The 26,549-nt window shown below is 43.2% G+C and overlaps 1 protein-coding gene across 3 annotated transcripts in view; it reads left to right on the plus strand.

Annotated features, from left to right (window-relative positions):
• AP2A1 (adaptor related protein complex 2 subunit alpha 1) overlaps positions 1-26,549 on the plus strand; it is a 125,403-nt gene that overhangs the window by 58,163 nt on the left and 40,691 nt on the right. For all 3 annotated transcript variants that reach the window (XM_073602245.1, XM_073602243.1, XM_073602244.1), the window contains exons 6-13: positions 9,028-9,129; positions 17,571-17,679; positions 19,782-19,932; positions 20,091-20,259; positions 22,009-22,146; positions 24,218-24,400; positions 24,645-24,742; positions 26,176-26,407. In XM_073602245.1, the coding sequence (XP_073458346.1) occupies positions 9,028-9,129; positions 17,571-17,679; positions 19,782-19,932; positions 20,091-20,259; positions 22,009-22,146; positions 24,218-24,400; positions 24,645-24,742; positions 26,176-26,407 (1,182 nt within the window). The remainder of the gene's footprint in view (positions 1-9,027; positions 9,130-17,570; positions 17,680-19,781; positions 19,933-20,090; positions 20,260-22,008; positions 22,147-24,217; positions 24,401-24,644; positions 24,743-26,175; positions 26,408-26,549) is intronic.

A 26,549-nucleotide genomic window follows, 5' to 3' on the forward strand; every position in this document is an offset into this window, starting at 1 on the left:
TAGGGCCAGCATGACTTTGCGGATGTTAAGGGTGGCCGTACGTCCTTTAATAAAACCTGACTGGGCGGGGTGGATAAGGGAGGGCATAATATCTGCTAGTCTAGTGGCAACGATTTTTGAGAGGATTTTCACATCTAGGTTAAGAAGCGATATGGGTCTGTATGAACCCGGTTCTAGGGGGTCTTTACCCTTTTTTGCCAGTAGTTTTATGATGGCTTGGTTCCCCGAATGTAGGTATGCACCCCCTGCCCATATATGTTGATATACTTGGAGGAGAGTAGGTTCTAGTAGGGGTTGTAGGGTTTTGAAGAATTCGCTGGTGAATCCATCTGGGCCTGGGGCTTTGGACAGGGTTAAGTTGCGAATGGTTGTCGATATTTCAGGGATGGTGATAGGTGCGTTTAAGGTTTCTAATTGTGTTGGGGATAGTTTGGGTAAGGTTATTTTATCTAGAAAAGCGTGCGCAGTAGGTTTGTCTATGGGGTCTGGGGCATAAAGAGTGGAGTAGAATTTTTGCATGACTTTGTTAATCGAAAGTGGAGTGGCGTGTAGGGCGCCTGATTTGTCACGTAGGGACGTGATGTGAGTGGGGCGATATGGACCTTTGCATAATCTAGATAGGAGTTTTCCTGCTTTGTTTCCAAATTTATGGAATGTGGCATCTAAATGGGCCTTCTTGGTGTTTTCTAAGGTGTTTACCCAAGTGTCAAATTCCCTCTTCGCTGTCTGCCATTCAGAGCGTGTTGTTGGGGAGTCATTAATGTACATTTCTCGTTGTGCTTGGTGTAAGCGTGAGCTGGCCTCTTTGTATTTAGTTAGGGTGTTACGTTTAAAAGAGGTTGCATACGATATGATACGACCCCTTAAGAAAGCTTTACCAGCGTCCCAGAATAGGTTGGGGTTGTGTATGTGTGGGGAGTTATTGGAGGAATATTCAGCCCATGCGTCAGAGATGTAGTTTTGGAAGTCAGTGTTGTTGTGTAGATAAGATGGGAACCGCCATAAGTTGGGGTGTGGGGGTAGGTCTAGATTGTCCAGTGTCACCTCAATAGGGGCATGGTCTGAGATAGTTATGTCGTGGATGGTGGAGTTCTGGAGGTAGGGGAGAATGTTGTCAGAGCCAAAGAGGTAGTCTATCCTGGTGAATGTTTTGTGAGGGTTGGAGTAGAAAGTGAACTCCCTGTCTGTTGGGTGAGAAAGGCGCCAAAGATCTTGGAAATGTGTGGATTCCATGGTGCTGGCCAGGAGGGAAGGGGGTGGTGGGTTAGTGCCCTGTTTTGGACGTTTTTGTGAAGATCTGTCGTCTATCTGATGGATGATGTCATTGAAGTCTCCTCCGATTAGATGAGGGAGATGTGGGTTATTTAGTATCCAACTGGATAATTCAGTGTAAAATTGTCTGCCTGGGTTATTGGGTGCATATACATTAGTTATGAGTAGTTCTTTGGAGCCTATTTTGATGTGGACCGTGATCAGACGCCCCTGAGCGTCGTTTTTCACAGACAGGACTGTGCACGGGAGGTTCTTGTGTATGAGCAGGAGAACGCCAGCTTTGCGTCCTGCTGCCTCTGAGCCTAGCACAGTGCCTACCCATAGTTTCTGCATGCGATGAAAATCTGAAGCTGGTAGGTGGGATTCTTGTATTAGTGCTATATCAGTTTTGAGACGTTTGAGATGCCTTAGGATTTTCATTCTCTTTTGGGGGGATCTTAGACCCTTTACATTCCATGAAGTTATTTTCATATCAGGGGGGTCGAAAGGGGGTATGTGCTGTTAAGTATGGTTTACTATTGTGAGGTAGGTATGATAGAGTGCCAGTTGTGTCCAGGGGCTTGATGTTGTTGTATGGGAGGGATAGAAAAAAGGAGGTGGATTTGAGTTGGCTAGGGCCGTGTGGGAGAGAGGGGAGATGGGGAGAGGGGTTAATCTGTAGGAGAGTCAACATAGGGGAGAGTATCACCAATAAAACAAATGAACATGGAAACTTCGCTTTTTTCCGCATGGAGTCACTGTGAGGGTCAACTCCCATTTCGGGACGGTAATGATAAAGCCCCAGAGAGCCCTTGGCCGTGAGACAGATGTTTATGTGGACACCAAGGGGTCGCATACATGGGGGAGGGGGAGAGGGGAGTGGTTGTCCGCACACAGTGAAGCCAGGAGGATGTAGAGAAAAACACTTAAAAGTTGTAACTTGCTAGGATGAATCCTAAAAGGAGAAAAACATTTAAAATGGAAGAACAAACATATGTATAAGAGACATTATACATTACGTGTTGGTGAGGAACAGAGGATATGTGGAACCTGTGGGGGGACAGAAAATTTACTGTCCAAAAAAGAAGATGGTGGAAACCAGGTGAAGGTAGGTTTCTGGTTTCTGTTCAGCGGTGGGTGTAGCGATGCTGGTCCGGAACCGAGGGTCTGAATCGCTTGGGGGAGTCTTTGCGCGGGCTGCGTTGATCCAGGGAGCGGTTGATTGAAGTGCCTTTCGACGGGGTGTGTTGTTGGGCGTTGGGGAGCAAAGACCGCATGTAGGCTTCTGCTTCTGAGGGTTCCTGGAAAGATAGCTGGTCCCCGTTGGGTGTCTTGAGGCGTAGGATAGCCGGGAATGCCAGAGTAAATTTGATCTGTTGTTTAAAGAGTTCAGAGCATATCTGTTGGAAGGCCTTGCGCTTTTTTGAGACTTCGATGGAGTAGTCAGCAAAAATCAGGACCCTCACCCCGTCGATTTGAAACGAGCGGGATTGTCGGAATTTTTGAAGAATTAGAGCCTTGTCAGAGTAGTTCAGATATTTGGCTATGATGGGCCGGGGGTTCTTGCGTTCTTCACTATATGACCCCATCCTGTGAGCGCGTTCCACCGTGCAAGGGCCTGTTAGGCCTAGCGCCTCAGGTATGCGTTGGGAGCAAAAGTCCATTAGGGCAGATGCTTGGAGAGATTCGGGAATCCCCACGAATCGCAGGTTGCTCCTTCTGGACCTATTCTCCAAATCGTCGAGTTTTTGGATAATGTATTGGTTGGTTTTGTCTTGTGCTTGTTCCGTGGCTTGAGCTTGATACAACTCTTCCTCTATGCTTGATTGGCGATGTTCTAGCTCGTTTAGCCTAGTGTTGTGTTCTCCTAGCTGGGCCTTTATCTGTTTCATCCCCGCATTAACAGCCTTTTCTACCGAGGCAGATATCATGGGGGACAGAAGTGCTGCCACTGCCTGTGCAATGCGTTCAGTTTTGTGGTCCCCGGCGAGCTGTGGGGATGTAGCTGGCATGGAGAAGGCTTGTGGAGAGGGTACTTGAGGAGAGGAGGCCTGAGAATGTGGGTGGGCAGGGGATGCCTGTAGGGATGTGTGTGGAGCTGTGCTTCCACTTACTTCCATCTCCGCCGTGTACTGATGCTGCTGCTGCGCGCCTGTGTAGACTTCCGTGCAGGCCGAAGCCGGGGCCTCGATTTGCGGCAGGGCCGGCGGCGCCGTCAGGGCCGTGTTGGAGCGGGAGCCGCGGACCTCCACGAATCGGTCCATAGAGCGGGTATAGGTGCCCGAGGTGGTTGAGGGGGGTTTCTGGCTTCTGGGCCGGTTTTGTAGGCTGGTTTGGGCGTCCTCAGAGCGGGAGCTGATAAAGGGTGCAGCTACTCCATGCGGCGCCGGAACCGGAAGTAATGACTGGCTTCTGTTGAACTGGGAGGCCTACACACAGATCCGGATTCAGCCAGTCCCTGCTAAACCGGCCGTTTGAATCGATCTTTAGGGCAAATCTAGTGGCAGAAGTAAATACTAGGGTTGCACCAATACCACTTCTTTAAGACCGAGTGCAAGCACCGATACTTTTTTTTTTTTTTTTTTTTTTTCCGAGTACTCGTCGATACCAATTACCGATTTACTTTTTTTTTTGGTCATGTGACATTCGGTTGGTCGCAGGCTGGTTGGTAAGTTGAGCTTGGAAATTCTTTGGTTTTATTTTACATGCGTTTGCCCTTCCAGTGCTCCTTACTGTGAAGACCAGTTATAGGTGGGGGCAGTGACCTTTTTTTGCACTAATATGCAGCACTGATGACGCGTGGACTGTCAGTAGTTTTATTTTTATATATTTTTTACAATTTATTTTTAATAAAAAAAAAATATATATATATATATATATATATATATATATATATATATATATATATATATATATATATATATATTAAGCCCTACCCTGTTTCCCCGAAAATAAGACCTAGCGTGATTGTCGGTGATGGCTGCAATATAAGCCCTACGCCCCAAATAAGCCCTACCCTGTTTCCCTGAAAATAAGGCTTATTTGTCTGGTAGGGCTTATATTGCAGCCATCACCGACAATCACACTAGGTCTAATTTTCGGGGAAACAGGGTAGGGCTTATTTGGGCCGTAGGGCTTATATTGCAGCCATCGCCGACAATCACGCTAGGTCTTTATATATATATATATATATATATATATATATATATATATATATATATATATATATATATATATATATATATATATATATATATATATATATAAATAATAAGACCTAGCGTGATTGTCGGTGATGGCTGCAATATAAGCCCTACGGCCCAAATAAGCCCTACCCTGTTTCCCCGAAAATTAGACCTAGTGTGATTGTCGGGGTATATATATATATATATATATATATATATATATATATATAATTTATATTTTTACAATTTTAGCTTCTTAAATAAAAATGGTAACATATCTATCGAGGAGGAGAAGTGGCTGTCAGCTGCTTTATTGAAATATCTACATTCAAGGATAGAGGGGGAAGTGCCAGGGAAGGCCGATCCTGGGCTGGAGCATCCCAATAAGTATGCTCCATTGAGTGACATTGGTGAAACCGGACAGGGACCAGCACTGCTGGAGCTGAGGGACTCTCCTAGCTGCCAGGGGAAGAACTCCTCCAGTGAGAGTGGGGGGGGAGCGGAGTGAAAAATATAGACAGATTCTGGTTGGTAGGGGACTCAATTCTTAGGACAGAGAGGGCAATCTGTGACAAAGACCTGAAGCGCCGAACTGTATGTCTACTGGGTGCTCTCTTTCGGCACATCACGGATCTGGTGGACAGATTACTGGGAGGGGCTGGGGAAGATGGTGCACGTTGGCAGATCTGCTAGAGATGAAGATGGCCAAAAAGTTAGAGGGGTTTTTAAACTAGGCAACCGGGGAGGGTCCAGAGGTAGAGATAGTCAGCAATGAACATATTCCAGAGGGTAGTATTGGGGGCATTAGTGGTAGGTTGACTAAAGCACATAAAACCGAGGTAAGTATAGAAACGAGTCCTATTTGCAATCTCGGAACACCCAATAAGAGGACAGTATGCAACTGGTCTAAACTACATGGCATGTTCACCAATGCCAAGAGCCTGGCGGACAAGATGGGTGAACTAGAGATACCATTGAACGAGGAGGATTTATATTTTGTAGGAATTTCAGAGACCTTGTTCAGCAGCTCTCATGATTGGCTGGCAACCATTCAAGGGCATACCCTTTATCGCAGGGATATAAAGGGGAAAAAAAGGGGGAGGAGTATGCCTATATATCAAGAACAATGTACAAGTGAATGTGAGAGATCACATCAATAAGAGAGCTAAGGAGGAGGTGGGATCCTTATGGGTATAGCTCCAAAGGAATGACGCTAAGGAGAAAATACTGGGAGTATGCTATAGGCCCCCTAACCTGAGGGAGGAGGGAGAGATGGACCTCCTATCACAATTTGGATTAGCAGCAAGGATGGGAAGTGTTATCATACTGGGGGATTTTAATTACCCAGACATAGACTCGGCAGGGGAACCACCCATTCGTCTAAGGGCTCTTTCACACGGACGTGTCCGTGTATGGAGCCCGCTCTGCTCAGCGGGGGATCGCTCCGTCGGTCCCCGCTGAGCAGGCAGATGACGGGTGCAGCGACGGACCTGTCAGAGCGCCGCTCTCCCCTTTGGGGGATCGCATGAAGACGGAGCGTAGAGTCCGTCATCATCCGATCCGATGACGGATGGAAAAGTAGGTTTTTCCTCCGTTACACTTTTTCTGATCGGAGTGGGTCGGATGTCAGCGGACATGTCACCGCTGACATCCGACGCTCCATAGAGGTCTATGGAGCGTCCATTCAGGTCCGCCTAAAAAACTGACAGGCGGACCTGAACGGATTTTTCCTGTGAAAGAGCCCTAAGGTTCGCCAGTTCCTAAATGTCTTGTAGGACAATTTCATGGGTCAGATGGTAGACGCACCAACTAGAAACAAGGTGTTACTAGATCTACTGATTACCAACAATACAGACCTGATCACGGATGTGGAAATAAGGAGCAATTTAGGAAACAGCGATCACAGGTCAATTGACTTAAGTATATAGACCCCCCTAAATGTTTCACTCTTTGTTATATTGCAGCCATTTGTGCCTTGCCACAATTCTGTCTCTGAGCTCTTCAGGCAGTTCCTTTGACCTCATGATCCATTTGCTCTGACATGCACTGTGAGCTGTAAGGTCTTATATAGACAGGTGCATGGCTTTCCTAATCAAGTCCAATCAGTATAATCAAACACAGCTGGACTCAAATGAAGTTGTAGAACCATCTCAAGGATGATCGGAAGAAATGGACAGCACCTGAGTTAAATATATATGAGTGTCACAGCAAAGGGTCTGAATACTTAAGATCATGTGATATTTCAGTTTTTCTTTTTTAATAAATCTGCAAAAATGTCAACAATTCTGTGTTTTTCTGTTAATATGGGATGCTGTGTGTACATTAATGAGGAAAAAAATTAACTAAAATGATTTTAGCAAATGGCTGCAATATAACAAAGCGTGAAAAATGTAAGGGGGTCTGAATACTTTCCGTCCCCACTGTAAATCATACAAATAGGAAACACAAGGATGCTGACTTTCAAAAGAGCCTAATTCCCTCATCTACGAACTTTGCTAGAAGATATAAATTGGGATAAAATCTTAGAAACAAAGAACACGGGGGAGAGATGGGTTTGCTTTAAGAGCATATTTAATGAGGGCATTAGCCAGTGCATCCCATTGGGAAATTAATTTTAAAACGGCGAACAAAAGTCCTGGATGGCTTAACGCCAGATATGTTAGGGCGGCTAAGATGGAACATAAAAGACACAGAGAAAAAAAAATCCCAAGAAATTCTTTAAATATATAAACAGTAAAAAAGGAAGGACAGACCATATTGGGCCCCATAAAGAACGAGGAAGGACCTCTGGTTACAAAGGATGGCGAGATGGCAAAGGTATTGAATTTTTTCTTCTCCTCAGTCTTCACGAGGGAATCGGGGGGCTTCAGTAACCAAAACTGCAGTGTTTGTCCTCATGACACATCACAGGAAGCACCCTCATGGCTAACAGAGGACAGAATTAGACATAGACTTGGGAAACTTAACATTTATTAAATCACCAGGACCAGGTGGCTTGCACCCAAGGGTACTTGGGGAACTCAGTCAAGTAATTGCCAGACCATTGTTCCCATTTTTACTGACAGTCTACTGACTGGAATGGTACCAGCTGATTGGAGAAAAGCCAATGTAGCATTAATATTTAAAAAAAGGGCCCAAAATACATCCCTGGGAATTACAGACCAGTTAGCCTAACATCAATAGTATGCAAGCTCTTGGAGGGGACGATAAGGGACTATATACAAGATTTTAGTAATGAAAACGGTATCATTAGCAGTAATCAGCATGGTTTCATGAAGAATCGTTCTTGCGAAATCAATCTATTAACCTTCTATGAGGAGGTGAGTTGCCATCTAGATAAAGGAAGGCCCGTAGACGTGGTGTGTCTGGATTTTGCAAAAGCATTTGACACAGTTCCCATAAACATTTACTGTACAAAATAAGGTCCGTTGGCATGGACCATAGGGTGAGTACATGGATTGAAAACTGGCTACAAGGGTGAGGTCAGAGGGTGGTGATAAATGGGAAATAACCGGAATGGTCAGGGGTGGGACGTGGGGTCCCTCAGGGTTCTGTGCCGGGACCAATCCTGTTTTAATTTGTTTATAAACGACCTGGAGGATGGGGTAAACAGTTCAATTGCTGTATTTTTAGACACTAAGCTAAGCAGGGCAATATCTAATTCTAATAATTCTCCGCAGGATGTGGAAACCTTGCAAGAAGATCTGAACAAATTAATGGGGTGGGGCAACTACAAGACAAATGAGGTTTAAATGTAAAATAATGCATTTGGGTGGCAAAAATATGCATGCAATCTACTCACTAGGGGGTGAACCTCTGGGGGATCTAGGATGGAACAGGACCCGGGGTTCCTAGTAGATAGGCTCAGCAATGGCATGCAATGCCAAGCTGCTGCTGCTGCTAACAAAGTAAACTGAATATTAGCATGCATTAAAAAGGGGATTAACTCCAGGGATAAAGCGATAATTCTCCCACTCTACAAGACTCTGGTCCAGCCTCACCTGGAGTATGCTGTCCAGTTCTGGGCACCAGTCCTCAGGAAGGATGTACTGGAAATGGAGCGAGTACAAAGAAGGCCAACAAAGCTAATAAAGGGTCTGGAGGATATTAGTTATGAAGAAAGGTTGCAAGCACTGAACTTATTCTCTCTGGAGAAGAGACGCTTGAGAGGGGATATGATTTCAATTTACAAATACCATACTGGTGACCCCACAATAGGGATAAAACTTTTTTGCGGAAGGGAGTTTAATAAGACATGTGGACACTCATTAAAATTAGAAGAAAACAAGTTTAACCTTAAACTGCGTGGAGGGTTCTTTACTGTAAGAGCGGTAACTACCCCCACGGCCGTATCGATCACCCTGACTGCCCAGGTATCGGGTCAAGCATCGGCGCAAATGCTCAGTATCGGCGCCAATGCTAGTATCGGTGCAACCCTAGTAAATACTGTGGGTGAAATCTCTAGACTGAGATCGAATGTTGCAGCAAACAGTTTTTTATATTTTGTCTTTAGCCAGCTGTTTTATTTTTATCTTTATTTTTGATTGGTTTCACGTCCTACATCTACTTTTTATTTTTGTCATTGATACAGGGAGTGGTGACTGCAGCTGTCAGCCTCATTACTTGCCTCTGCAGAAAGAATCCAGATGACTTCAAGACATGTGTGTCTCTGGCAGTTTCCAGACTCAGTCGGGTAAGTTTTTTTTTTTTTTTTTTGTTTTTTTGTTAAAGGGAGTCTCAACTACAAAGAAAAAACACTTGGGCATGCAGATGTTTGCTAATGAAAGAAGCATGTGTATATAGAGCTTGTCTGCGTCAGAAATATTATTGGGTTAAGTTTACAACTGTGGCAGTCTGCTGCCCCTCTGAAAAGGAAGGCGGATCGCTTTTCAAAGATGTTTACCAGGCTTTGATGAGACGATATGTGGCTATAGTCTTTTTTAACATTGCACTGCACACTGTTGCAGGCCAGTTAATGATGCGGCCCCATTTACATAAGTGTGTTACTTCCAGCAGCAGTTCAGCCCGCTGAATGTGACTGGGGTGTAATTTTTGTTGTGCCATGTGTACAGCCTTTGCAGTTCACGGGGGAACGGTAAAACATCGCTCAGACACCTGCTTTTACCATTCACCTGACCACAATTCTTAATGAATACTTATGCCCCATACACACGGTCGGATTTTCCGACGGAAAATGTGTGATAGGACCTTGTTGTCGGAAATTCCGACCGTGTGTAGGCTCCATCACACATTTTTTCCATCGGATTTTCCGACACACAAAGTTTGAAAGCAGGATATAAAATTTTCCGACAACAAAATCCGTTGTCGGAAATTCCGATCGTGTGTACACAAATCCGCCGGACAAAGTGCCACGCATGCTCAGAATAAATAAAGAGATGAAAGCTATTGGCCACTGCCCCATTTATAGTCCCGACGTACGTGTTTTACGTCACCGCGTTTAGAACGATCGGATTTTCCGACAACTTTGTGTGACCATGTGTATGCAAGACAAGTTTGAGCCAACATCCGTCGGAAAAAATCCTAGGATTTTGTTGTCGGAATGTCCGAACAAAGTCCGACCGTGTGTACGGGGCATAAGAGTGACACAAATGGACACTAGGAACTGCCATTTTGAACATGGCTTGCAGCGACCTGTGAATGGTTGCATTGGGCTTTTAGGGCTCATGAACATGGGCGATTAGTGATGGACACTGCCCAGATCAGTATATTCTCGCAATTGGTGCTGCTAGGGGTTTCTGTTGACTTGCAGACCGTAAGCACGTACACATCAATGACAGATTGATACTGTCCACAGCTATTTATTGTAATCCCACACAATGTATTATCTGTGGTTAGGTACAGATGTGCACCCTTGGATGCTGACACATCTGTCTAATTTGTTAATAATCGCTCCATGTGCAATTACATGTAGTGGCTGTAGACAGCATCAGCCTGCCCTTGATTTGTAAAGGTTTACTGTCCGCAGCTGAACAGAAACACTTGCCAGTATCTGCCACAGAAATAGGCTGATCTGCGCAGTGTATGGTCCTAGTCCATGTGTGTGAGCACTTAAATCCTTTGGGTATAGCTTTGGTAATGACTTTCTATTTTTTTTTCAGCTCAACATGCACTTGGCAATCTGATCCTCCTATCGTACAATTAACTTTAGATTTTCCAAAACTATGTAAAAAAAGGGACTGACCTAAACTATCCAATCAATCTGCATCCAATAAAGCAGTTGCATTTGTTTTTTGGTAGATCTAAAGGGGATTTTAATGTCAGATTGTAACGTATATGGTGGCTTCTTGCTGACTTTAAACCCAGTGTAGTGATTTCCTTTCACTTATCTTTCCGACCCCACGACAAAACATGGTTGGGGGGGGGGGACAGCTGTCACTGGGAAAGAAGGAATCGGTAAAGAAAACCTTAACTGATTGTAACCTTGTCTTGCTTTACAAAAAAAGTTTTCCTTTCACTCCAAAAATATTCTATTGCTTCTGCTCTGGGGACACTCCGTCAGCAGTTCTGAAAGTTGGGGGAAATCTCCCTAAGGCTAGAATCAGATCTTTGCATGATTTGGAACACGCACAACATCACACGCTTTCCCAACACACAGAAATGCATTGCCCTTTAGCAGATATGTGGTGATGCCATTAATTAATGGCCATCCCCACACATCTGCAAGCGTGTAAGTTTTCGCGTACGCCAAACCGCATGGTGTCGTGTATTTTTGGAAGAGTCCAGGGCTTTTCTGTATTTCTTGTGCATAGGGAAGCCCATGGACTGCTCTAAATGTGATGTGCAGAAACTTGCCCGTATATGATCACACCTGGTAGATGTAAACCTTAAGCCTTAACAGATGGCCTTAAAAACGTGACAGCCTTTACAAGTTTTTGGTTTCATGTGGGTTTTAAAGTGTTTTTTTATTTTTAGCTCTGCAGTGCAGTATCCTCACTCGAAACTAACACCAGGTGCAAAAAAAAGTGAGCACACAAAAAGTGAAGAACACAAAAAAGTGCACAAGGTGTACACATGGTCGTCCTCTGAAGAGAAAAGATCCTCATCCCCCCCAGGTCACAAGATACCTGACGGGGACTGGGGTACTCATGGTCCACCTGACCAAAACCAGGTGGACATCATTCTTGAGGGACCGGCTGAAGCAAGGTCCCCCAAGTATTGGGAGGGGCTTTACCAAAGGGAGAACCCTATGGCAGGGGGTGAACCTGACCAAAAGACTTTCAGGGCAAGTCCGAGGATCTACACTCTACTAATCGTGAGTGCTATACAATGGCTGGCCCTCTGGCCGGTATAAAATACCTCTGGTCTTGGCCAAAAGGGTCCAGCCCAGGAGACAGGTGTGCAATGAGTGATGTGACTAAGGTGCCGTACTTAACTCAAACTGAGTTGTTCTGGCAGTCCTGGACTGCCACTCCAGGGGCGCAAGCACTGCAGGCTTTTCTCTGCCCAGCCCCTAGCTAGACAGATGTATCACCATCCCTACCAGTAAGGCAGTAATATTTAAGGAGTTCTCTGGCCAAATTCAACTCAGGAGGAAAAGAGCCCTCCTACAGCACCACCTTATTACATTGGGAAAAGTTGGGCCTTATAGGAGAAGTCCAGCCAAAGCTTGTTTGGCTGGGCTTCTATGAATCCCAGGAGTGCAATTCGTTTTTTACTCCTGTGACCCGTTTTCAGCAGAGATCAGGCTGAAGTCTCTGCCGACATCACAGAAATCAGTCCAGGCACTGCGTCATCACGACAGTCTGAATCCGCCAGGTGCCTGGACTGATACCCATCTCAGAGCTGAGAGCCTGAGACGGCCGCTCCCCGCCCCTCCACAGGTTAGCTCTCGGGGCTGGGGGGGGGCAAAGCGGAGAGCAAAACAGTCTGACAGGCAGCAGCTCTCTGCTCGGCGTTGTTCGATCGCTCGGTTCTCAGTGCAGAGGTGTCGGGGGGACAGATGCAGCATCGGTTTGATGCTGCATCCACCTAGGTAAGTATGATTCTGGGGAGGGGGGGGGGAATATCTGTTTTAAAGTATGACTTCATTTTTTTTTTTTTTTTTTTTAATGTAGATTTTATACAGCGTACAAACTTTTTTGGAATTAGGGATGTAAAAAAAAAAAAAAAGTGATTTGCAAATCTCATAAACCCATGTTTTATTAACAATAAAAAAGTAGAAAACATCTCAAATGTTTAAACGGAAAATTTTCCATTTCAAGAAAAAAAAAAAAAAAGGTAATTTTAAAATTGATGGCAGCCACGCTTCTCAAAAAAGTGGGACAAGGCAACAAAAAGTTGGCAAAGTGGTACTAACAAGGACGAGCTGGAAGAACATTTTGCAGCTAATTAGGTTAATTGGCAACAGGTCAGTTACACGATTGGGTATAAAAAGAGCATCTTAGAAAGTCAGTGTCTCAGAAGAAAAAATGGGCAGAGGTTTACCAGTCTGTGAATAGCTGTGTCTAAAAGTAGTCAAACTATTTCAGAATAATGTTTTTCAATGTAAAATTGCAAATACTTTAAATATATCATCATCTGCAGTACAATATCAAAAGATTCAGAGAATCTGAAGAAATCTCTGTGAGCAAGGGACAAAGTTGAAACACAATATTAGATGCCCAAGTTCTGCGGACCCTCATACGGCACTGTGTTATAAACAGGCATGATTCTGTGAAGATCACTGCACGGGCACAGGAATACTTCCAAAAATCACTCTCTGTCAAGGTAAAGCTCCATCATGCAAAGAAGTTTGTCCTATCTGAACATAATCCAGAAACGTTGCCGTCTTGTCTGGACCAAAGCTCATTTAAAATGGTCTGTTGCAAAGTGGAAAGCTGCTATGTGTTCAGACAAATCAAAATTTGACATTCTTTTTGGCAACCATGGGAGCTGTGTCCTCCGGCCTAAAGAGGAGTTGGGCAGCTGGCTTGCTTTCTACGTTCCTTCCCGGATCCTGCATCCTTTACCAGGCATCTCACCCCATTTGAAGACCTCCTACCTCAATGAAGGTCCTATTCGTAAATCGCTCTCTTCCTCATATCATATCCTGCATAGCTTATCTTCCCAGCAGGATCCTCCATACCTATCCAAATGGGAAAGGGACCTGAATACCACATTTACTGTCGATCAGAAGAATGGTATACTCTTCTTTGCCCACAAATCTTCCTTGTGTAGCAAATACCAAGAGACTACATTTAAAATGCTGTCGCAGTGGTACCGGACCCCTCAGTTGTAGTGTCCATGTTTCTTGGACACAGCCCTTGTTGGCGATGCGGAGCTCAGGTCAGTACGATATAGGCTTTTTGGCAGCAAGTCTTGCAAATTGATCACAAACGAACAGACGTCTCCCTTTTTGACAACCAGCAATGCTTCTCAACTTAACCCCTATGTTCAGTAAGAGTTACTGTAAATCACTACTAAAGCATTTACTGAAGGCTCTGAGCAAGATGGTATCTCTTCGAAACGCGTCAACCAGCAGTGGTCCTCGTGTCCTCTCGTTCAATACCTGGAGACTGTTGATATCGGGCCGATTGCTATCGGTTATAAGCTTTTATTTTGCCGGTTTCTTTCACATGCTTGTGAGTAGTTTTCAATTATTTTTTTTAATAAACCTATCAAAGGATAATGCACAAGGCTTGTGCGCCCTCTTTTCTCTTTCGTTTCTGACTGCTAGGATACCCCTATCCTGGAGGGCAGCAAGGCCTGAGACATTATCCACCCTGAACTTTATATCACCTGATCATCACACTTGTGCGCAAGAGTATTTGTTCGCTGCTATTAAAAATTTACTGAATGCTGTCAGGGACTGCATACCCAGTATGTGGAAAAAACAATCTCCACCTACCATTTCTCAGTGGTTAACCGGGGTGAAGGACATCCAGCACATGGAGTATTTGACTGCCACCCTTAGAGACAAAATAGAGGAGCACAACACGCGATTGTTTTACTATTCAAATGAATACTTTGTTATCCTAACCTGCAAGCATTTTCTGCATTGGATTCGATTTGAAGATTCGTCGCCCCCGCCATGGACTCCTACCCCTTCCATTCGCCCACTTATTCCACTTCTTCCTCTAGCCCTCTTTTTTTCCCCTCTTTTTTTAACCTATTCCCTCCCCCCCATTATAAATACGTCAACATGTTTTATGGTGTGCAATAATACCATGGGTATGACTGCTCAGCAGGTTCTGAATCTTGTGCTCCACCTGAACTCTTTTCACTAGCCAATATTTTAAGGTGTATGTATATGGGATTTAATGAGTTCTCAATTGTAGTTTTGATTTGGAAGTGTGCCTTTATGGTGCTAGTGACTCCAAGCAGTCTTCTATACACTCTTGTTCTATAATTTTCTAATTTTGTTTTGCTGCTGATTGTTCTTCATGGCCTGTTTGTACCCATTCATATTGTCTTTTCATGTTGTGGTGTTTTGATGCATACCAATAAATAAATAAAAGGGGGGGGGGACCTTCTGGCTTTTGAGTGCTCAGTTCAAAAGCCAAAGCCTACATCTCCGATAGTATGGGGGGTGCATTAGTGCGTATGGAATGGGCAGCTTTCACATATGCAAAGGAACCATCAGTGCTGAAAGATATATATCCATGTTTTAGAGCAGTATATTCTCCCATCTAGATGACATCAGGGAAGGCCTTGCATATTTCAGCAGGACAATGCTAAACTTCATACTGCATCTATGACAACAGCATGGCTTTGTAGTAGAAGAATCTGGATGCTTAATTGGCCTGCCTGTAGTTCAGACCTTTCACCTGACAAAATATTTGGCAAAACAAAAAATAAGACAAAGACGACCCAGGATTGTTGAGCAGTTAGAATCCTATATCAGGCAAGAATAGGACAACATTCCTCTCCCAAAACTCCAGCAACTCCGTTATCAGGCGTTTTCAAAGTGTCATTAAAAGAAGAGGAGATGCTATACCCTGGTAAATATGACCCTGTCCCGACTTTTTTTGAGATGTATTGCTGCCATCAATTTCAAAATTACCTTATTTGTTTCTCAAAATGGTATGTTTTCCCAGCTTAACGGCTTTCCGCCCAGCATATTGTATTATGACAGCTGGGTGGGGGCTCTCTAATCTTGAGTGGACGCTGTATGACATCCTCCCAGGATCGCAGCGCTCTGAACACCGGACATTGCAGATGACAGATCAGTGTACCAGGCCACTGCCCGTACCATGTGATCACTGTGACCAATCACAACAGATCACATGACAATTGTACACAATGGATAGCTTCCATTCATTATGTACTATTGTGGTGTTCTGTGATTGGTCACGGTGATCACACGGTACAGAAAGGGCCAACCACAGCCTATATGTACCATGGGATTGGCTGTGACCGATCACAGCTAATCAACATAGTGCACACTGAATTAATGGATTTCATTCAGAAAAAATGGTTGCTTATGACAATGAATAATCATTAATAGCAATCATAGTGTGGAAAAAAAAAAATCCGGATCACCTCCCCAGAGTAGGAACAGTACATTACTTTTGTAACATTGTATTGCTCTGGTCACAGTATGTAAGAAAAAAAATATATAATTTTTTTTTTTCCTTACATAGTGTCACCATCACCAGTCAGTGTTCCTTATCACCACCACACCAGTTATATGATGACGCTGTACTACACTGGTGACAGTATGTGTAAAGGAAAAAAAAATATATATTTTTTTTTAATTTAACTTTTCAAAAAATTATAACAAAAATGACAACTTCAAAAAAACTTGCCATGCCCTGTACTAAATACCCTGGGCAATTTTCTAAAAAGGGGTAATTTGGGGGATATTAGTACTGTCTTGGCATTTTTGGGCCCCTAGAAATTAGGCTGTCAGTACACCAGGATTGATCAATTTTCAGATATATATCCCATAGTTTGCAGACTAACTTTCCTACAGACTAAATAATAAAGATGGATTTGGGTTATTTTCACCCCAGAAATGTAACCGTACGCATTTTGGCCTAAATTTACAAAGAAATATTTTTTATTTTGTAAAATTTTATAATCGAAACGAAGAAAAACACTTTTTTTGTTTTTTTTGTTTTTTGTTTTTTTTCTTTTTTTTTTTTTTTTCTCACAATTTTCTGTCTTTTCTTTCATTTATTTAGCAAAAAATTAACAACACAGTGGTGATTAAATACCACCAAAAGAAGGCTCTATTTGTGTGATAAAAACTTAACTTGGGTAGAGTGTTGCATGACTCCACAATTGGCATTCAAAGTGTTACAGCGCTGATAACTGGCCTGGGCAGGATGGAGGTGAAAATGTTCCGATTATTGAAGTGATTAAACATTTGATATGCCTTCTATTTTTTTTTCTTGTGCTTTAAAATATGGGTTTGAGATTTGTAAATCCTTGCATTTTGTTTTTATGTAGATTTTACTGTGTCCCAGGTTTTTGGAATTGGTTGTAGTTCTGAATAGAGTGGAGAAGGGTTAGAACCCCTGTCAAGTTTTCTTTGCTGTCTGTGTCCCCGTTGGGGAGATTCGCCTTCTCTATTTGTCCTGTTTACTATTATCACCGAAAGTGAGTGCCCCAAATTTTGGGTTGTCACCAGAACAGTAATAGAGGGGAAATCTTCCTGTGGTAACATTAGTTTTGGTGAGAAACAGGGATTCCCTCACTTTAGAGATATTTCCTCCTTCCTGTTTTGGGTATGGGATAGGAAGTGAAGAGAAATTTCTGCAGAGAGACCTAGATGGCAAAAAAAATCTCAAGTCTTCTAACCCTTTCTTTCTTTATCCAGAATGAAGAAAATGTGTTTTTTGTTCTACTTGAATGTGAATCTGTGGCTAGGCAATAGATATGAGCCATTTACATATTCTTAGTCATATTTACGTTAAAACATTAAGGAGGCTAGGGGCATGGAGATGAGCAGGAATTTCTGTACCTCTTTTGTGAAATTTTTTTTTGGGGCGGGGGTTTATAAGTTACTGTAAAATTTTCAATAAACATGAATAATTACAGCCTATAAGGCCAGCTTATCAAAAATGCTGCCTTGTGAAACTACTGGACCGTCTGGAAACCTGTGTATATTTTTTTTCTTAAATATGCGTGGAACAATATGATTAAGTAATCGTAGTACCGTTCTCTAATATCTCTGCCCCATTTTGACAGATTGTATCTTCAGCCTCCACTGATCTGCAGGATTATACATATTATTTTGTCCCTGCTCCCTGGCTTTCTGTAAAGCTGTTGCGCCTTCTCCAGTGTTATCCTCCTCCAGGTAAAGTCATTTTCTTAACACAATCTCCTACGCTCGGGGGCCTAGTCTATAGGTGGGTGGTGCAGCCAACCCTTTGGCTAGAGTGTGTAATGTCAGTGGTTTTGCTGCCTTCCTCAGAACAATGGGTATCCTTAGAACTGAAACATATGGAGAAGAAAGGAGGGTGCACCGACTTTGTGCATTACCAACGATAAAATTTATTAAAAAATGTAAAGCAATAGTAATAGTCACAAACGTGATAAAAAGGCTTGTCAGTACTCCAGCAAATGGAACCGTGTCTCTAGACACCTGCAACCTGGACCGAGTGTTAGGGGGACCAGATGGCATTGCAAACGGCTTACGCATTAGGAGGGAGGACCCTCTTCCTCAGAGCCACAGCGGTAAAAAAAAAAGCTGTGCCTCTGAGGAAGAGGGTCCTTCCTTCGTAACACAGAAGACGTTTGCAATGCCATCTGGTCTCCCCCAACACCCGGTACAGGTTGCAGATGTCTAGAGACACGGTTCCATTTGCTGGAGTACTGACAAGCCTTTTTATCACATTGGTTTGTATTTACTATTGCTGTTACATTTTTTAATAAATTTTATCTTTTGTAATGCACAAAGTCGGTGCGCCCTCCTTTCTTCTCTATATGTTAAAGTAATTTTCTTGACATTAACAGTCGTATGTTCATGTTGTTAGTGGAGTTTAAAGGGAATCTGTGTTCACTTTAAAAGCAATAAACCTTACAGTGTTTGTTAACCTAAAAAAAAAAAATCCTGTTCCTTAAAAGCATGTTATACAGCACAGTGTGTCATTTGGCCTCCTGTATCACCTGAAATACCTGGCTGATCCTGCCTGGTTCTGCCCAGTTCTGCCCTCCCCTTTGTAAACTGACCACGGCGTATCACGACTGCTGAGCCCTGACACCCTGGTCAGTTTACATGCCTCTGTCATCCGCTCTCTCCTCTGTCCCCCCCCTCTCCTCTGTCCCCCCCCCCTCTCCTCTGTCCCCCCCCCCTCTCCTCTGTCCCCCCCCCCTCTCCTCTGTCCCCCCCCCTCTCCTCTGTCCCCCCCCCCCCTCTCCTCTGTCCCCCCCCCCTCTCCTCTGTCCCCCCCCCCCCTCTCCTCTGTCCCCCCCCCCCTCTCCTCTGTCCCCCCCCCTCTCCTCTGCCCCCCCCCCTCTCCTCTGCCCCCCCCCCTCTCCTCTGTCCCCCCACCTTCTCCTCCGTCCTCTCCTCCCTCCTCTCCTCCCTCCTCTCCTCCCTCCTCTCTCCTCCCTCCTCTCCTCCCTCCTCTCCCCTCCCTGCTCCCCCCTCCCTCCTCTCCCCCCTCCCCTCCCTGCCTGTCAGCTCCGTGTCCGTGCACGCCCCCGCCCCCCTCCCCTCCTGCTGCTGAAATTAGGGTTAAATTTACACTATCCTCTCTGTTCATGTAATGTGCCCCTGTGTCTCTCCTCCTGACTGACATTGGTGGGGGATCCTCGGCCCCGCCCCCTGCAGCTGTCAGGCCGAGAGAGGCGAGGCAGAGGGTCTTTTTCCTTTTTCCTTTTTATAAGGCACAGACACAGAGGCACAATACATGAATAATCAGAGAAGATAGTGTACATTTAACTTAGTGGGTTAACAACCACTTTACAAGTTTTGTTAAGGTGCTGACTGGGTCAAGGCCAGGCAAAGGCCTTTGCTTATTAGTGCATCCCAGGCTTTGTGCCTCCTGAGGATCTCTGCAGAGTACGTAAACATACATGTTTTCTTTTTAGCTTAAAGTGAACACTAGTGCATGTTTTAAAGGAAACCCATTCTTAAGGCAGCCACTGAGTTAGCATGCTTGCCAGACCAAAAGTATTTTTGTAAGAAAGTTACCATTGCTATCTCTTAGGCAAAAATCTTTTTTCTTTCTAACAAGCATGCTGACTCTGGCTTAGTTACATTGAATCACCAGGTTGGAAAAAGTATGTAGTCCTGGATTTCTGATTACGTTACTTGTCCAAAATCTGTAAATAAAAGTAGGGAGATCTGAGGAACAGCACCAAATCCCAAGCAGCTGTTGGGCCAGCAACGGAAGTCGAGGTATTTCTGTCAGCCCAAGTTTTCTGAAATAAGTCACCTCTTGTGTTTTTCAGAGGATGCTGCTGTGAAGGGTCGTTTAGTGGAGTGCCTAGAAACTATCCTGAACAAAGCACAAGAGCCACCAAAGTCCAAGAAGGTGCAGCATTCCAATGCAAAAAACGCTATTCTATTTGAGGCCATCAGTCTGATTATCCATTATGACAGGTAGATGATATAGTAAAAGATTTTGTGGCTTTAGTGGAACTGTTTGTTGGAGCTAAAATCTTTATGTAACCAAGCATTGGGCTTTGTAGATAGTTATATTATTTCTTGTTTCATGTTTCACTGATTTGATGCATTTATTTTGTTTCTTTTACTCTTAGTGAACCTAATTTGCTGGTTAGAGCCTGTAACCAGCTGGGCCAGTTTCTGCAGCATCGGGAGACCAATCTGCGCTATTTAGCCCTGGAAAGTATGTGTACATTAGCCAGCTCTGAATTTTCCCATGAGGCTGTAAAAACACATATAGAAACAGTCATTAATGCTTTGAAGGTAAGTAAATACCCATCTGCATACTGATGCACTTTAAAACTAATCTCCAGACAAACTGCCCAGATAAAACATGAATTGTGAATGGTTACCTGCTGAAATATTTTCAATTGTGTTAAAACTTTCATTGACCTTGCTTTTCTTCATGCAGTTTAGCAATATGTCCTCGAAAATAACTTTAATCGTTTTAGTGATCTGCCTAAAATTATTCTTTAACAATTTGCCTTTTAACAGTAAAAACTGCCAAGAGAGTGTTACTGCAGCTCTTTGTAAACAGGCCTAAACAAAATTAGAGCCTGTATGGGCCTGGGCACAGGGTGTAGCTCAAGACCATCCTTATGTTTTGCAGGGCACTGTCCTTTTTAGTAGGCTTTAGAGGAATTTTTCTTTTAAAGTGGAATTAAACTTTTTTTTTTTTTTTCATGGGCCACCAGGTGGTTTATGTCATAGTGTCATAGTATGCACCGCGTATTAGCACATTATGGCAGACTTGCCTATCAAACAAAGCCCTCCAGCGCCATGGCTTCAGCTGGACCCGGGCGCTTCCATCTTTGCTCAGTCTTCCAAGTTTGCTCTGTTTGGCCATTTGAATGGCCTGGCTACAGTGATGTCAGTCTACCACATAGTCATATCTTCATTGCACAAAGCAGGGCCATAAATGTAATGTGGGGAAACATTTATGACCAAGACCCCAGTAGTTATAAAAACCCTGCTTGCCAATGTTTTTTCAAACTTGCGAGTTTAATTTTGCTTTAAAGCGGGGGTCCACCTATTTATCGTTTTTTTTTTTTTTTTTTTTTTGGAGTTCATTCACAAACTTTTCTTCTCATGATTATCTACTCACATGTTCTGTGTAATAAGTCCGCCTGTGTCCGATTTCGTTGTAAAGAATAACTTATAAAATTCACTGAAGGCGGTTTCCATCTTCATTGTGGGCATTTGAAGCCCACAAGCATGTATTTCCTGGATGCGGTGACTGCTGTGCTCCCAGCATTCACCGAGATGTTGTGATGACACTGTTGCACAATGCATGCTAGCTAGCTCCCAGGGGACTGTGGGAGGTCTGGGAGAGGCTAGAAACACGCCTACTCCCATGGGAGGAAAACCAGGAATTGCTAAGAAGATTAGAAAAAAAAGGTAATTACGGCGATTTAAATTTTTTTACACAGCATGTCAGCATCTAGGCAAGGAAGAGAATGCATAGAGATAATGTTCAAAATTTGGGTGGAACCCCGCTTTAAGTCCTGTTCACACTATCGCATTGCAGTAACGAAAATTACACCAAGCATTCAAATGACTTTTACACTTCCAGTACAATGGACCTCATCTCATGCAACATATAAGTTGTTCCCGCTCCTGCAGCTCTCCCCCTGCCTACTACAGCCTTTGCGGCTGATGGCTTGTAGTTCTCCATTAACTTCAAGGGTGCTGATGAGTATCCTCATAGTACATTGATTCTTCCTGGACTGAAGTAACTGCCTGCCTTGCCGTATTGGAGGTAGGGGCAGTAGTAGCTACATTGACAGTTTGCAAGAGCCTGCCATTGCACCCATAATCTGCTGATTGTGGGTGCAATGCTCTACAGGCTACTAAGAAAAAAAAAATAGTAAAATTTTTTGTAATTTGTCATTTTTTTTTTTTTCTTTTAAAGGTGAAATTCTTTAATTGGAGAATCAAAAAGATGTGTTTCTTTGTTTTGCACTCACTAAATTTGCCGATACTATTTTTATCTTTTTTTTTTTTTTTCTGTAGACAGAGAGGGATGTAAGTGTAAGACAGCGGGCTGCTGACCTCCTGTATGCAATGTGTGATCGTACAAATGCTAAGCAGATTGTATCCGAAATGTTGAGCTACCTGGAAACCGCGGACTACTCAATTCGTGAGGAAATTGTAAGTGGGTTTGGTTCTTTGCAATCAGACTGCATAATAGCTGCTTCACTTAGCAGTGTAGCCTACACTTTATCCATTTGCTTATGAATGTTTTGTTTTTGTTTTTTTCTACAGTGATAGTGTTTATCGTGTGGTTTTGCTTCGTGTTTATCTTCATCAGTTGCGTAGGGGAATTTTAAGGATGTTTCGAGGCAAAGAAAATGCACCCTCTAATTCTTTTAACCACCTCAATACAGTAAACTTACATCCCCCTTCCTGCCCAGGCCATTTTTCAGCTTTCTGAGCGGTCATACTTTGAATGACAATTGCGTGGTCATGCTACACTGTAACAATGTGAAATTTTTATCATTTTCTTCACACAAATAGAGCTTTCTTTTGGTGATATTTAATCACTCCTGTTTTTTTTTTTTTTTTTTTCCTAAAAAAAAATAAGACCAAAAATTTTTTTTAAAAAAAGTGTTTTCTTTAGTTTCTGTCAGTAAATTTTTAAAATAAGTAACTTTTCGCCTTCACTGATGGTCGCTTATGAGGCAGCTCTTATGGGCACTGATTAGGTGGCACTGATGAGGCACGAATATGCCACACTTATTGGCACTGATGGTGGGCACGGATAGGCGGCACTGGTGGACACTGACTGGCGTCACTGATGGCCAGCACTGACTGGCATCACTGATGGCCAGCACTGATTGCTGGCAGTGGCATTGCTGGCACTGTTTGGCACATAATTGTAATCAGGGCACTGATGATCAATGCCCTGATTACATCCCTAGATGTCCTCTGTGAGGAGATGCTGATCGGCTCTCCTCTCCTCACACTCTGTCAGTGTGAGACAAGGCGCGCCGATTACTGGCATCTCTGTGTTTTACATGTGACTGACTGTGGTTGGACACAGCCAATCACATGGTTAAAGAGCCGCAGCTCTTTACACAGATCAGAGTCGCGACATGTCCCAGCAACACGGCGCTGCCGTGGTTGCCGCGCTGCGCGCCCCAAGTCCCTCTGGAGGGCCGTCATATGACGTCCACCCAGAACGAGAGCCGTGCCGCCCAACCGTCATTGGGCGGGCAGGAAGAGGTTAAAGACTGGAAAATGCCTGTTGATGTGTCACCGATGTACTTGGCTCCTAAGCCTTTTTATGGACTTGGAAGACACAGCTTTTCTTGTGTGGACTGAGTGGTATCATCCCTGCTCACTGTATTTGTAGCTAAACTACTCAACCACTCCAACTCTGACATCTCTACAACATAAGACAAGACTAATTATTCTGTAGTCCATGTTAAGAACTGAGGGCTTCATTTTTTTTCAAGTGGTTTATTTTTCAGACCAAAGAGGAGCAAATAAGAGAAGTCCACAGATAGGGCTTGCATACATTGTTTAAAGAGTTTCTCCTTCTCACAATCAGATCTCTGATATATAAGCACAGAATCATTTCAATTTACCGCTCTTCATATTTTAGAAACTTGGGCATTTTACGTAACTGCTAATCCTACATTCTTCCTTCCATCTGATCTTGGCTTTACTTTGTTACTAACGACTCAGCTTTTCAACTTTGCACCTAAACTAAATATGTGCATTAGCCAGCCCGTCTCATAAGAGCACCTTTGTAAGGCACTCTCACTGGACAAGTGAAAGACAATGCAGGGCTCCGCTCTTGGGGTGTGGGTTATATTCAAAGTCGAGGTTAAGCTTTTAGTAACAAAGCATGCACTCCGCAGAAGAGTCTTTGCTGGCTAACAAATCTAGTAAAGCACCAATTGTGGTCCCTACTCTTAGGTTCACTTTAAGAGTTTTATTTCGCACAGGGTAACCTAAAGCTTTCAAGACTAGCTAGGTGGTATAATCTGAGCAGAGGATTCAGAATTTGCCATAGATAATTTTTCTTGAGTGCAACCTTATTCTTTCATGGTCTTAAATTCTCAAGACGTTAGTCATGTATGGAAATACAGGCTGTACCACAATCTCAAAATGTCTTCAGATGTGAGAAGCAGAGTTCAATGTTTAAAACATTTAATCCCGTGACTATGAATTTTACATGTGTTTTTTTTTTTTCATCTGTTTTATTTGAAAACAGGTTCTGAAAGTGGCCGTTCTAGCTGAGAAGTATGCTGTGGATTACAGCTGGTACGTGGACACTATCCTGAACTTGATCCGCATTGCTGGAGATTATGTCAGTGAGGAAGTCTGGTACCGTGTCATCCAAATTGTTATTAACCGGGATGATGTGCAAGGCTATGCGGCCAAAACCGTTTTTGAGGTAAAATCTGCAGCTCTTAAACTGTCCTTCTCCTAGTTCTGTTCCCACTAAAGCACTGCCTGCTAGTGGTTGCTCTGCTTTGTTCCTCTGGTTGCTCTAGCTTCTAATCTTCTATTTTAAATCCTTCAATTATTCATTTTTTTTTTTTTTTTTTTTTTTTTTATTGCTGATTATTTGTAAGTGAATTCTGTAACTTGGTAAGCAGAACAGTAATTCATTTTTTTTTTTTTTATATATCTTTCAGGCGCTTCAGGCTCCTGCCTGCCATGAGAACATGGTAAAAGTAGGAGGATATATCCTTGGAGAATTTGGTAATCTTATTGCAGGAGACCCTAGGTCCAGGTAATCATAGGTGACAAAACAGTCAATTTTGTGTCTGTAGATATTCAAAAAGTCAGTTTGGCATGCGAGGTTGCGTGTGACTTGAATTTATTTATTTATTTTAACCGGTTCCTTGGGTTTTCTACTTTCCAAGGACACAGCAGAACTTTAAAGTGTTTGTAAAGGTAAAAGGTTTTTTACCTTAATGCATTCTCTGCTTACCATGTCAGCTCCCCCCAGTACTCCCTAAAATATTTACCTGGGCTCGATCTCCATCCAGCGCTGTGCCTGTCTGCAGCAACACTGCTCCTCTTTCCTCTCTTCTCACAGATGGCTCGGCAGGAGCCATTGGTTCCTACTGCTGTCAATCATAACCTGAAAGTGGGGTCGGGACTGAACTATACTGTGTGTGTGTACACACACACACACAGTGCGGCTTTGGATTGAGCCCGCATGAGTGGCTTGCTATGGGGCACTCAGAAGAGGAGTGCCAGCGGGGGACCCCAGAAGAATCTCGAAAACTGCACAAATCTATTGCACAGGGCATGTAAATATAGCATGTTTTGTTATTTTAAATTTGAACTTTTACAACCGCTTTAAACATGAAATCCAGAAAATACTTTAAAGTTGTGGATTGAGTGAGGAAAGATAAAAACCACTGGAATGAGAATCTCCTCAAGGACTGAAAAAAAAAATGGCAAATCTTATAAAACTTCCCACTCTATTCAAGACTTTAAAGCATAACTCCACTTTTGTTGAAAAGAAAACATTCCCCTCTGGGTGATCTATGTACATCACAAGGATTTTAACAAACTTTGTTGCAGATTGCTACCTTTTTGTTATTCTGAAGAAATCCTTGTGTAATTGTATCCAAATGGTAGTGGTTTAATAATTATCAATCAGCTGCTGCACCTGCAGGGCTCTAATGAGGAAAGCTGCTGGGCCTGTATCCCTTTTTAGATGTCATTTCCTATTGGAAGTATCTCACCAAAAATTACATTTTTGTAGCAGGGGATGCCTGAAATCTCACTTGTATCTTAGGGCAGACTTCTGGCAAAATCAGTGAGCCAATCACACAAGCAGGGGTACATTGTGTGTACAGAACACCTCTAGGTACCCATATTGCATTGCATTTTCAGAAAATTACAGAGCTGCAGATTGAAAAGCATTTTAATAGCAATAGGACTTGTCGCAATTGTATACGCTAAATTATTTTTTCCCCCACGAAAGAAAAAAAAAAAAAAAATCTGTTTAGAGTAAATTTCCACTGTAAATTTTCAAGTTAGCCAGCCAAACCGCTACATGTGCTAAAATAAAAATACTGGAAGTTAGTACCTGATATTTACCTATGAGCAACAGCTTCTTTTTATCCTTCATGGTTTGTAACCCCAATGTGTACTCTATGGTTCATGAAATAAAATGCATCGACTTGAAAATTCTGCTTTCCCCTCCAGCCCACTGGTACAGTTCAACCTACTGCATTCGAAGTTTCACTTGTGCAGCGTGTCAACTCGAGCCCTTCTCCTCTCCACCTACATCAAGTTCATCAACTTATTCCCTGAAACCAAACCCACTATTCAAGATGTGCTACGTTCAGATAGTCAAATCAGAAATGCAGATGTGGAGCTTCAGCAGAGAGCAGTAGAGTACCTGAAACTCAGCTCTATTGCAAGCACTGATGTCCTTGTAAGAATTTTTATTATTATTATTATGTACAGGTGGCTATAAATATCCCAATACAATTGGAAATGCATGCCACTTGCAGAGATTTTCTATCTTTCCGTGTCTGTCTTTACTATTTCTGTTTAGAAAAAGGGGATCACCTTAA

This window comes from Aquarana catesbeiana, linkage group LG10, assembly GCF_042186555.1.
Source record: "Aquarana catesbeiana isolate 2022-GZ linkage group LG10, ASM4218655v1, whole genome shotgun sequence".
Lineage (NCBI taxonomy): Eukaryota > Metazoa > Chordata > Amphibia > Anura > Ranidae > Aquarana > Aquarana catesbeiana.